The sequence below is a fragment of the Cicer arietinum genome, chromosome 6 (assembly GCF_000331145.2).
Source record: "Cicer arietinum cultivar CDC Frontier isolate Library 1 chromosome 6, Cicar.CDCFrontier_v2.0, whole genome shotgun sequence".
Lineage (NCBI taxonomy): Eukaryota > Viridiplantae > Streptophyta > Magnoliopsida > Fabales > Fabaceae > Cicer > Cicer arietinum.
The window spans coordinates 23394409-23406348 of NC_021165.2; the positions used below are offsets into that span (position 1 = coordinate 23394409).

The following is an 11940-nucleotide window of genomic DNA, read 5'->3' on the forward strand; positions in this document are numbered from 1 at the left end:
TGTAAAGTCATCAATTAAATTTAAAGAGAAAAACAAGTAATTTGATTGACATTGTATCTCATTTATACTTCCTCGGACTTTAATTATAGCACTAAAATTTCACTTTTTCCATTGTCTCTAATATAAGGCCCTTTTTCAAATTTAATGATTTCTTACATTTTTCTGTTTAATCAACTATTAAATTATGTAAATTAATTTTTTCATTTATGCTGTCAATAATTTTAAGGTCAATACATAAATGTAACACGTTTTTTAAACAAATTTATTATTAAACAACTTTTCTTAATATATCTTTTATTGGAGGATTTATAATAAAAAACTTAGAGAAAAATTTGTTATGCATGTTCGCATAATAATATATGTTAGATTTGTTTATCTTAATTGCAGTTTAGGTTTTTTTATTTTTATTTATTCTTGAATTGATTCTTTATTTTAAAATTCATCAATTTTAGTCACTTTTTTATAATTTTGAAAAAAAAAAATATAGTATATTTTAAATGATGTGACATATAAATTAATAATATAAAATAATTAATACTTATAATATTTTTTTAAAAAATTCTAAAAAATTATTTTGAACTTAAAAAAATATTTATTTTTATAATTTAATTAATGACAATTAAATAATTAATCTATCTAAATTGTGCTACATCATTAGATCATATATCACATTCAATAAAATACGTCACATCACTATTTTATGTAAAAAAATTTAGAGATGAACTAGAGCTGTGATATATTAAAATGGAAGACCAGTTTTAAAAATATGTAAAAATATAAACCAAAATTATAATTTTTTTTTTTTTTTTTTATGAAAAATAGTTGAAGAGGGTTGAATGACAATGATTGAGATTCACAAAAGTGAATTGTCAAACATTAAATAAATAAATAAATAAATAAAAGCTAAATTCCATGATTGCTGTTATTGGTCCATTTTGAAGGAGACCACACTTTTTCCAAACTTTGACACTAGAGACATATTCCACTTGTTGTCTTAAACACAAGGTCATTGAACAAGTCATTTTTTTCTTAATTCTATCTCTTTAAATCACTTTTTTCCCCAAACTTCACCTTCTTTGTGACTCAATTATCAACCTTAGCTTCATGTAACAAACTATTAAACCATTTACTTAACCTTCTTTACATTAACAAAGACTCTAGTTCAAAATTCATCACATCTAAGTTTAAGGCTTAAGATGAAGGTAATTTTTCTTCTTCAAGTGTTCCTATTGATGATTTCAGGTTCTCAAGCTATATCTAATGAAGATTTCAATCTCAATTTCACTTCAGATGATAAAACCCTAATCCACAGCAATGAACAAGCTCATGAGCTTCTAGGTACATTTTCTTTGACTTTCTAAATTTAAAAGCACAAACTTAGTGTGTGTTTGGTTCTGCCGTGACAAAAATTGATTTTGGTTTAAAATGATTTGAACTTGAAGTGATTTATGTTAGTTTATGTTTGGATAGTTTGGACCAGAATTGTTTCTGTGTGTGTATGTGTCAATAAATTTGAGAATTGATTCTATGTTACTGGAGAAGTTAGGTAGAATTGATTTTGAGACTAGAATCAATTCTAAATCTGGAAGCATACTCTTTCTTTTCACTTTTGATTTTATAATTTTGGTATTATTCAATAATGATAGGAAACTTATATGGAAATGGAAACATTGAAGTCTCCACAAGGTTGAACCACAAAGTTGTTTATGAGGAAAGTAAAAATGAACAGAAACATGAACTATCAGTTACTATAAGAAAGGGAGGAGGCGGAGGAAGGGGAGGAGGCGGAGGAAGGGGAAGAGGATTCGGAGGAAGGGCAGGAGGAATTGGTGTTGGAGTTATCGGCGGTGGAGTGGGCGCTGGAATTGCCGGCGGAGCACTCGACCATCACAATCACTCTCATAATTCTGGAACGTCATTATTTGCAGGACCTTATTGTTGGGTCATAACATTTATTTCATGTGTAAGCTTTTGGCTTTAATCACTTTGTTTCACTTCCACTAGTTAAGTATTATGTTATGTTGTTTCTGTTTAGGCCTTCTTTAATCCTCTCTTAGTCTTTACTATTACTACCAAATATATATTTTAGCCACAATTAAGAACATGTTTGCTTGTTAACTAGTTTGTGTCATTTGGAATTGTAGTATGAATAGATGTATGAATCTTTCCATGTTGCTTGAAAAAAAAAGAATTAGAACATTGTGTTTTTAATGAATCTTTGCATGTTGCTTGAAAAAAACAGAACTAGAACATTGTGTTTTTAATTTAAGAACTAGATAAGGTCTGAACATGTGTTTATAAGTTGGACAACTCTCACCCTATAAGTCGGTTTTATAGGGATTAAGTTAGACCTAACCTAAATTCTAATATGGTAGCAGAGTCTATCCAAGATTCGTTGGGCCCCGTGCTATTTGGTCACCACCATTAGGCCACTTGGGTCATGTTCCAAATGTCCAGTCCTGAGCGTGAGGGATGTGTTAAAGAGTCTCACATTTGATGAGATAAAATTTGAACATGTGTTTATAAGTGGGGCAGTCCTCACTTTATACGCCGGTTTTGTAGGAGTTGAGTTAGGCCCAACCCTAATTCTAATAATGTCTGCCCAACACTTCTTCGGGAGTGGTTTTTTGGTTTCCTTGATTTTGGTCTGTGTCAACAGAAGTTGCAAATTCATCGGTTCCATCCACAACCATGTCATGTACATTTGTAGCAGATTTGTTGTCATTCTTTGTGAATTTTATAGCTGCTTCTGTTTTCAAATTGTGTATCAAACCAGAATCAAATACTGTTTTTTTTTATCTTCATGTGTTACTGTTGTTGTAGCTCCATATTTTACTACTGCAGTATCTTACAGTGTCCTTGTCCTCCACATTGCACTGTCATGTGGAAACAAATCATTATGTTTTGAGTATGTCTTAATTATGTTAATTGTAAGGAACCTTCTCATTAGAAGAACTCCCAAATGAAGGTTTAGACTTTGAAAGGATATATCTCCAAGTTTCCCTTTGATATCCAATATTGAAATCCCATGAAGATCTTTTTGGTTTTGTGTAAGGAACTTTCAAATCGGTTCTTGCAGGATCAACTGGCTCAAACAATCTTTGTAAAAGCCCCACATTGGATGAGATATGGTTTGAAAATGTATTTATAACTGGTGGACAGTCCTCACCTTATAATTAGGCAAAACTTAAATTTTAAAGTGGTATCAAAATCTGGTTAAGATCCGTTGGATCACCTCCTATTAGGTCATTGTTATCGGGCCACTCGGTTGATGAGATTCTTCAGCATCATATGTCAAAGACCAAATTTCTGTCCTACTTTTAACCATGTCAGAGTTCTTTCCACTTGAGTTCTCCAAATTTGGTGTGGAGTACTGTGACATACTCCTCCATGAAAATCTGAGTTTCCTTGAATTTATCACCTTTCTCGTTAACTGGATCTACTAATGAATCTTTACTCCATCTCTTGCAGCACTAGTGTAGCGTGTTCAAAAGATTTTATGGAAGAATCATCCATCTTTCTCTTTTTTTCTGTCGCTGTCGTTACTGCCTGAAGTAAAACTCTTGCTTCTGTAGTCTTGTTCCAATTGCATCAAACATATTGCCAAATTGCTTGCTTGCTCCTATCAACCTCAAAGAACAGTACTTTTCTATAATCTTCTTCAGGCAGTTTTATAATCACTTTCTTTACAAGTAATCCCAAGCCAAGTTCCCCAATATTCTTGATATCTCTTGTTAAGCAATTATTTGAATTGTCTTCCCTTGAAATCTTGCTTGTTTTGTTGTCCTTGGATAACTAGATGCAAATATGTAAATGTTGAACTTGGGTGACTTGTGAGGCTGAAATTCTAAAGAAAACCTTTGGTTTTTTACTAACAAGAGAGAAGTAGAAAGAAGCTAATTTTACTTTCTTTTGGAAAGATAAACTATTTCATCAAATTTTAAATCATTTAACTAAGAAGCTAAATTATAAAAAGTTCAAAAATGAGAACTTTCCACACCATAAGGACTCCACCATTCCCCCCACCACCAAAAAAAAAAAAACAAAATATGCATTGATTACCAATTTTTCAATTTGAATTTGATAGCCAGATAATCTACTTTTTTTTTTTTCAAATTTGAAATTAGTATGAGAATGATGGAACTAGTTACTTGCAGAGATCTTTTATTTTAAACATTGGCACAAGTTTAATTTAATCAAAGGTCAATGAAACAGTGTTACATTTTCCAATATCAATTTATCTCAAAGAAACAGTCATGTGGTTGGTTAGAGAATAGAGACATTCTTTGGTTAGTCTTTGACAATAGAGCAGTGCCAAAATAAACTAGTTGCTTCAACAATTGACATTTATTGCAGAGAATTACAAATACAACCTCAGAACTCATGATCAATGAAGAGTTAGGGGATGTTCTCAGTCATGCTGTTATATTTATGAGATTAAAGGCTAATACATTATACTGTAAAGTTATTTCACTTTGATAATCGATCACAAGTTGTCAACTCATCAAACAATTGCAAACCAGAAACTGAAAAAATGTAGTTATGCAATTGTTTGTTGTGTTGACAAGTTCTGATTGGTCATCAGTGTGAAATAACTTTACACTGACAGTGCATGTCCTTTCCTCTACTAGTTTTCCACAATGGTTTGAAACCTGAAAGAAAGCGCCATATTAGTTCACTGTAATAAACATTTTAGATTGAGCCTTTGCAACATACCATTAACTTGATATGTAAGACAGAAAACATGTTAGGAATATTACTTTATTCTATATCCTTGCAACCACTAAATGGACTTGTGTCATTTCCTGTGTGGTTCCAAACTTTGACACAAAGTTATTGATACACACATCTACAAAACTTGAGGGGTGTGAGGAATATAAGTAATTAAAAACTATTAAAAAAACTGCAAGTCAGCAAAAATTCTCTATGTTAATTGTTCCAAGAGAAATTTATTACTGTTTCATGGTTTTCTACTTAGAAAGCAGTATTCACATGTGTTCACCATGGCTAAGATTAGAGTTATGTATCATCGACACCGCAAATAGAAGACATGTTTGATGTCTGACACACACTCAATGTCCGACATTGACACAACACTGACACATATGGTTATATTTAGTCACTTCAATTTTCTTAAATTATTATTACTGATGCCTACGTGTCAGTGTCGTGTCTAGTGCTCGTGTCAACGTCAGTACTACATAGTTACATAGAGATAAGCTGGACAAGCATCTGATGCAGCTAAAGGTAGAGGCTCCAAATGAAGCACCTTGCTTCTATTTCAAGCAACTATATATCAACATAGAGAATTTGGTCCATATGCTTCTCTCCCTCTCTTTATACTCCTTATATAAACCCTCTTCTTCTACCAACTTGAAGTACGTTAACAATTATCAAATTGTGTACAAAAAACCTTGAGCCAAAAATGAGAATAAGATATCTTACATGCTTCATCATTGTTTTCTTCACTCAAGTAATATCAATCTTTGGTTTACATGGAAACTTCAGTTCTGAACAGAAAGGTCTAAACTCATCAAATAACAACATTCAAACAAAGCAAAGTATTAGTAGTAAGCATTCTTCACCTTTTCAAAGAAACATTTCCTTAAATTTTTGTTAATTTGATATGCTGCATTTTTGCTTCTATATACTAACTAAAATTTTGCTTATTCTATTGAGATATAGGAACCTATGAAAACATAAAGGACGGAATCAAGTTTCACAAAAAAGGTGAGCAATATAACAAGGAGGAAAAGTTCGAGCAAGATTATGAGTTGATTAAGAAAGCTAATAGAGGAAAAGGAGGTAATGGTGGTGCAAATGTTAATTATCGCTCCGACCCTCGCCGTTCTCGAAAATCTGCATCATCTTTTTTATCAAGGATTTCAACTGTGTGTGTAAGCTTTGTGTTATTATTAGTTTTCTCCTTCCATGCTAAGTTGCTCTAAATTTTCAAACATTTTTAGTATCACATGTTTCTGTTTGAAGCTTGGGATTCTTTAGAAGAGAAGTGAATCTCTTTGTACATCATGAAGTATTGTTATTGTGCTTCTAAATTCTCAGAACTTAAATTTTAAATTTTGACATGAATAAATGCTTCTAGTTAAGCTTGTCACATATTTGCATTTTGAATCAGAGAGGACAAATATTGAGTTAATTCAATGTAGTTAGCCTAATGGAAACATGTTAGATCTGCAAGTAGAGAGAGTGTGTATAGAGATAGTCCTTCTCGAGAAACTCTTCGGTCAATCTCTTGTGAAATATAAGAGAAATCTTAATGTTGTTGTTCGATTGGCGATTGCCTCCGGTAGGATGATACATGTGAATTTCATCCAAAAATATTATCAATAAGATTTTTTCAATTGATATATAAATAACAACAATACCAATTAACAAGTTTCCAAATGTTTGAAGTCTTGTGGTAACTGTAATAACAAAATAAGTTGTTTACAGATTATAAAGCTTACACCACAGAATTCAGTCTATTGTAAGCTGAAACAAGTCACATTAACATTTGCATAGAGTTCACCAAAAGTATCTAAACAAAAAAAGTAGGAAACAGAACACCACCTTAGAAACATAGTGGTGTTCTGAATGACAACAAAGCCAAGCTCCTTAATCATTTTTGTTTCTTCAAATATCATACAACAATTCCTTAAACACTTTCATATGCTCATGTTGAAGAGCAATTGCAACAGATAAACTTCCATCATTTGTTGAGCTTGGAATTATGAAAGACAATCCTTCATAAGCAATTCCACCCGGTCCCATGAAAATAGGCCTTCCCCAACCGAAATCAGCATCATGAATTGGAAGCCTAGCCCAACTAGTAATGCCAAGATTCGGACACTTGAAAGTATGTGCACCGCGAACAAGAGCTTTAAGATCTGGTTGTAGCTCTAGATAATCAAGAGCTGATCTCAAATACTCGTTGTCCATTCGAGACAACGCATTGTGGATTCTACTTGCAGCATACCATGTTGGTTTTGACATGAGATCACCAGCTATAGCTATAGGTGTTGTTGTGAAAATCACATTGCCAAAATAACCTGGTGGAGGAGGAGGCTGCAACCTTGCCCTTCCATCGGTCGCAATATACAATTTAGTTTCTTGATCATCAGGAAGTGATCTTGCTTTGCACACGCTTCTCCAAACATGACCGGCTAACATCTCATAAGAGCTATAGTTGATTGTGTTGCCAGCTTCTTTGGACTTAGCTTTCAATGTGACGAGCTGTTCGCGGGTCAATTTGAAAATAGACACGGCTGCCGTAGCTTCTGAGTCTGCTTTTGTTGGTTGATTATGTGGACTAGTCTTCATGGATGGTGGAGGCTTGTATTCAATGTGTTCGAAAACGGGGCGAGGCGGATCACGGGCACGAAGTAGTGTCCGGTCGATGAATGGTGGGATGGAAACATCTAAGCCACGAGCTACATCTGACCATGTATTGATGAAGTGAAGACCAGAAGCTCCATCTGCTACATGATGTTGCATACCAACACCAAGTGACACTCCTCCACATTTGAAGTATGTTACCTACACAAATAGTAATAGTCTAGTAAATTGGTGTATGTAGCAAAGTCATGCACACATTAATCACAAAATTTGAATTTAAGTTGCATTTTTTTCTCTTCTTAATATATTACCAACATATTATATCTATCACATCACTCTTTTTATTTTTATTTTCTTCGAATGTAAAAGAGGTGTATACACTTATAGATAATTTTTCTTCTATATATTATTATGTGTACAATGATGTAGATACTTAACCAATTTTGAGTATGTGTGGACTAAAATTCATGTGTTATAAATTTAAAATCAAATATATTACGGTAGATCTTCTCATTAATTATTATAGTTAATAAACAGTGAGGACAATGTCTAAAAAGACAAATGATTTCATCATAAATATATATATTTATTGTTTCCTTTAGTTAGTAGGTAAGCAATCTTAAATTGATGACTAATATGGCACTCTCAAATGGATAGTAGGACGAGTCAAAAAAGAAATTGAATAGTATGATTACATATTTTTCATCAAAGATAGGTGAAGAATTTGTCAAACGAGACTTAGTTGAAATTCTTCAACTCAAAATTTTATTACAGTTGTCAAAAGAAAAGAAACTCATCAGCATTCAACAATGTGATATGCTTTACATCATTGTGAGTTAGTGTGGTTGGTTGCACGAACCCATTCAACAAAAAGGGAAATATATATTATATTTCTTTTTGAATTGAATAATGGATTAGGAATCCTTTTTATATTCTCATCGAGATGTGTGGAAGGTTGTAGATAAATATTTTTTTAAATTAGTGTTTTGATTTAAATTTAATGTTATTGATCATATATACACTAATTCAATAATATCGATTTGAGTACATATTTTTCAAAATAGTCTCTAAAACTTAACTCAACTGATAAATACAGTTAGGTTTAACGTCTGATTTTGAACATGACAACTCGTAGTTGTATGAGTTAGAATTTACCATATCTTTTAAAACAAAAAAAATTCAAAATATGACGTTAGATTACAAGTTAATATCATATAGTATCTATAAATTTTAACATTAATTTATAAAATGTTAATTTTTATGTATCTTGATGATACAGTAAACGATTATAAATTAATGTTAAAATTTATAGATACTATATGATATTAACTTGTAATCTAACGTCATATTTTGAATTTTTTTTGTTTTAAAAGATATGGTAAATTCTAACTCATACAACTACGAGTTGTCATGTTCAAAATCAGACGTTAAACCTAACTGTATTTATCAGTTGAGTTAAGTTTTAGAGACTATTTTGAAAAATATGTACTCAAATCGATATTATTGAATTAGTGTAACTCTTAGTGTAACTTATGGATGTAATTTGATCTATTTTCTAATAATAATATTAAAAAATGTTCCCTTTTTAAAAAAGAAAAATTCTAAATAAAAAACTAAAAAATTATTTAATAAGTAGAAAATAAATTTAATAGAGAATTGCAAAAATATAATTTGATTTACTGTTCGTTGATTAAAAGAAATTAAACAAATCATTGCCAAAAAATGAAGAATATTATGCTTTCTTTCTTCAGTTACTTGACTTTGAAGGGAAAACTCTTTCAATAACTTAAAGTAATAACGCATATATATACTTTTCTCCTATAACAATGACACCTGAACTAATAAGGTTTTTTTTTCTTTGGAAATTGTTTAGAAGAAAATAAAATTAAATAAGTGTTAATTTAAAGTTTAAAAAAGTATTTGCTATCATGGGAACGAGTACTCAAAATTTCCACTCAGGAAGGACCCTCATCAATAATAATAAATTTAATGATGTCACCTTGCAAGTTTAGTACAAAAAAACTAAAACTAATTAGCAAAATTATTGTCAATCCCCCTTTAAGTAAATTTAATTTAATTATCCAAAAAGAAAATATTTCAATAATTTTATGTCAAAGAAAATATCATAGTACATAACAACACAAAATATTCTAGAAAAGACACAATATTCTAAAATAAGTGTCCGTTTATATTTTCAGTGCTCTGATCTATCCATAGATATACTTTCTCTGGCCTTAAATTTGGACAAAAATTTTCATGTACTTTTTAAAACAAAACATTTTTTTGATGAATATAGAACATTTAATGAGCATTGTATTTTTTTTTCAACGATAAATATTAATAATTAATATTATTAATTGTTAGTAGTAATGATCGAATAGTCTCTAAGACAATAAAATAATTTTGTATTCCTTTAATGAACATGATAACTACTAATACATAAATGAAGAAAAATGTAACGTACCTGTAACACTAAGAGGGGATATGTTTCAATTCCTTGAGAATAATCAACGGCTGGGATAAGCTGACGGAGCTTAAGCGTGGGTGCAAAATCACCAAAATCATCGATGACCACACCAGTATCGGCCTCGATAAAGAGCACTCCTTGACCATTACAGTCAATTTCAACACGGCCATCTTCGTCGCGACGAAGACGACCAGCCATTGGATAAAATGGTACAAGCACCTTACTCAGTGCTTCCTTTATAATCTTGGCATCAAAGAAATTCGAAGCACTATTGGTTCTATAAAAGTAAACACTTGGTGTATGGAAATTCGGCACCACCAAATCAACGTTGGAGTTCCACACCGTTCTTCGTGTAACTTCATCCGACGGTCGTACCATTGTCGAATCTCTCACGTTGATGATCATCTCTATTTTTTTTAATGGTTTGGTTTCACTATAAACCATAATAAAAATTAACTAATGTTAGTATATCAACATATCATTCACATTATTTTTTCTATAAAAAAAAAACATAGAAACACATTATTTATTTTGGTTTCATATTCATCAAAAACAAAATACAAACATACATAACGTATGAATAATAAAATAAAAAAACAGACATAACGTAGTTAGATTTTTTTTTGTTTTGAATACGTAAGTGGAAGATATATTTTTCTAAAAGAGATGTTTATAATAAATTATTAAATAAAAATTGATTTTTCCTAAATGAAAGTAAATATTTATTTAATTATAAAATTAACATTCTTTTTGGTTTTAAAGTGTCTAATACAAAATTCATTCATACTAAATACAAAAAATAAAGAGTATGAGTTCGAATTCGCATTCCAATATATCATATATCTATCTACAATTTTTTATCACTTATCGAACTAAAATTTTGTTTTCTTGAATATACTTAATTATAAAAAAACTAAAAATTTGAAGAAGAAAAAAATGTTTATAAATACCAAACAAACAAATTCTTAATGCATGTGAAACTATCGATACGTTTTGGGAAGTTAATGAACTTGGATTCCTAACTGCCTCGTACCAGATTGTTACTTAGATTTTTTAATGTATTTAAAAATATAATTTCACTTAAAAAAAAAATTAAAAAAAAAGTCATTTTACAAAGACAAATATCAAACAAACAAATCCTAAATACTTATGAAAGAATTGATACATGGAGCACATACTAAAGAGACATTAAAGGGTTCAAATTAAAAAGATAAAATTGCAACTAAAGAGACATCAAAGGGTTCAAATTAAAAAGTTGTGGTTAAAAAGCTTAAAGTAAAGTTTTGATAAACATGGAATGGAAATTGAAATCAATGAGATGAGGAAATAATTTAAAAAAAAAAAAAGAAAAAAGAAGATGTGAATGAAAATGAAAATGAGAAAGAAACATTGTTACCTTTGAGGATGAGAAAATGTTAGAGATGAGGAGTTGTGTTGAATTGTGTTGAGGTAGTTTAGGATTTGGTGTGTGTGTGAATTGTTTGAGAGTCCAATGGTGTTGAGCTTCTTAAGACTCCTACCCTACTTTTTAAGGGGAAAAAATTAGAGTAAGAAAGGGTTGGGTTGGGTCACTCACCAACTCCCGCCAACTCTATCAACCAATTATGTCTTGCCACGTAAGCAAATTTCCTAAAGCATACACAATATATTCATAATTGGACAAGGCACATATACCTTTCATTGTTTATTGGTTAAGTTGGTAAGATAGGGACTTATGTCCCTTCAATATTTATTCCTCATAATCCTAATCAAATTAGTACATCCAATGTAACAACCACTATTAAATTTTAATTAAAAACTTTCCTTTTTCAACCAATTTACATATTAGCATTTCTTAGTTCAACTAATGCCAACGAGTGTTTAAATATTACTTTTGACAACGTTTAAATGTTTTGTTTTGTGTGCCATAAGAAAATGTTTTTGTAAAGGAGATAAATAAATAAATAAAAAACAAAAATATTAGAAAATGAACATATCTTGCATATAATTTTGGGATAAAAATATAAGTTAATTTGTATTTGTCTATCAGAAGTAAAATTATTTTTTAAAAACTAACGAAGTTGAATTTAACAGAAGGAGGTTAACTTTCATATCGGAATTAATTTAAAGTTTAAAATTTTATTAGAAGAAATACCCAC

The 11940-nt window shown here is 30.6% G+C and overlaps 2 protein-coding genes across 8 annotated transcripts; one reads left to right on the plus strand and one right to left on the minus strand.

Moving 5' to 3' along the window:
- The first annotated feature begins 938 nt into the window (after window positions 1–938).
- On the plus strand, window positions 939–6117 carry LOC101500680 (uncharacterized). Of its 7 annotated transcripts, XR_003473709.1 has the most exons (5): window positions 939–1202; window positions 1291–1338; window positions 1647–1963; window positions 5178–5570; window positions 5686–6117. XR_003473709.1 is itself a non-coding variant. In XM_027336107.2 (3 exons), exons 1-3 carry the CDS (start codon window positions 1197–1199, stop codon window positions 5701–5703), a joined length of 477 nt encoding a protein of 158 aa, XP_027191908.1. In that variant the 5' UTR covers window positions 941–1196; the 3' UTR covers window positions 5704–6117. The 7 variants fall into 7 exon arrangements, 1 of the variants encoding a protein (XP_027191908.1); XR_003473705.2 differs by having other exon boundaries at window positions 940–1338; window positions 5680–6117; XR_003473704.2 differs by having other exon boundaries at window positions 940–1338.
- Window positions 6118–6405: 288 nt separating this feature from the next.
- LOC101501844 (shikimate O-hydroxycinnamoyltransferase-like) lies at window positions 6406–11357 on the minus strand. The gene is made up of 3 exons (XM_004506989.4): window positions 11199–11357; window positions 9800–10235; window positions 6406–7536 (listed from the first exon to the last, which is right to left on the minus strand). The coding sequence occupies exons 2-3, from the start codon at window positions 10205–10207 to the stop codon at window positions 6634–6636; spliced, it is 1311 nt and encodes a 436-aa protein (XP_004507046.1). The 5' UTR covers window positions 10208–10235; window positions 11199–11357; the 3' UTR covers window positions 6406–6633.
- Between the last annotated feature and the right edge of the window lie 583 nt (window positions 11358–11940).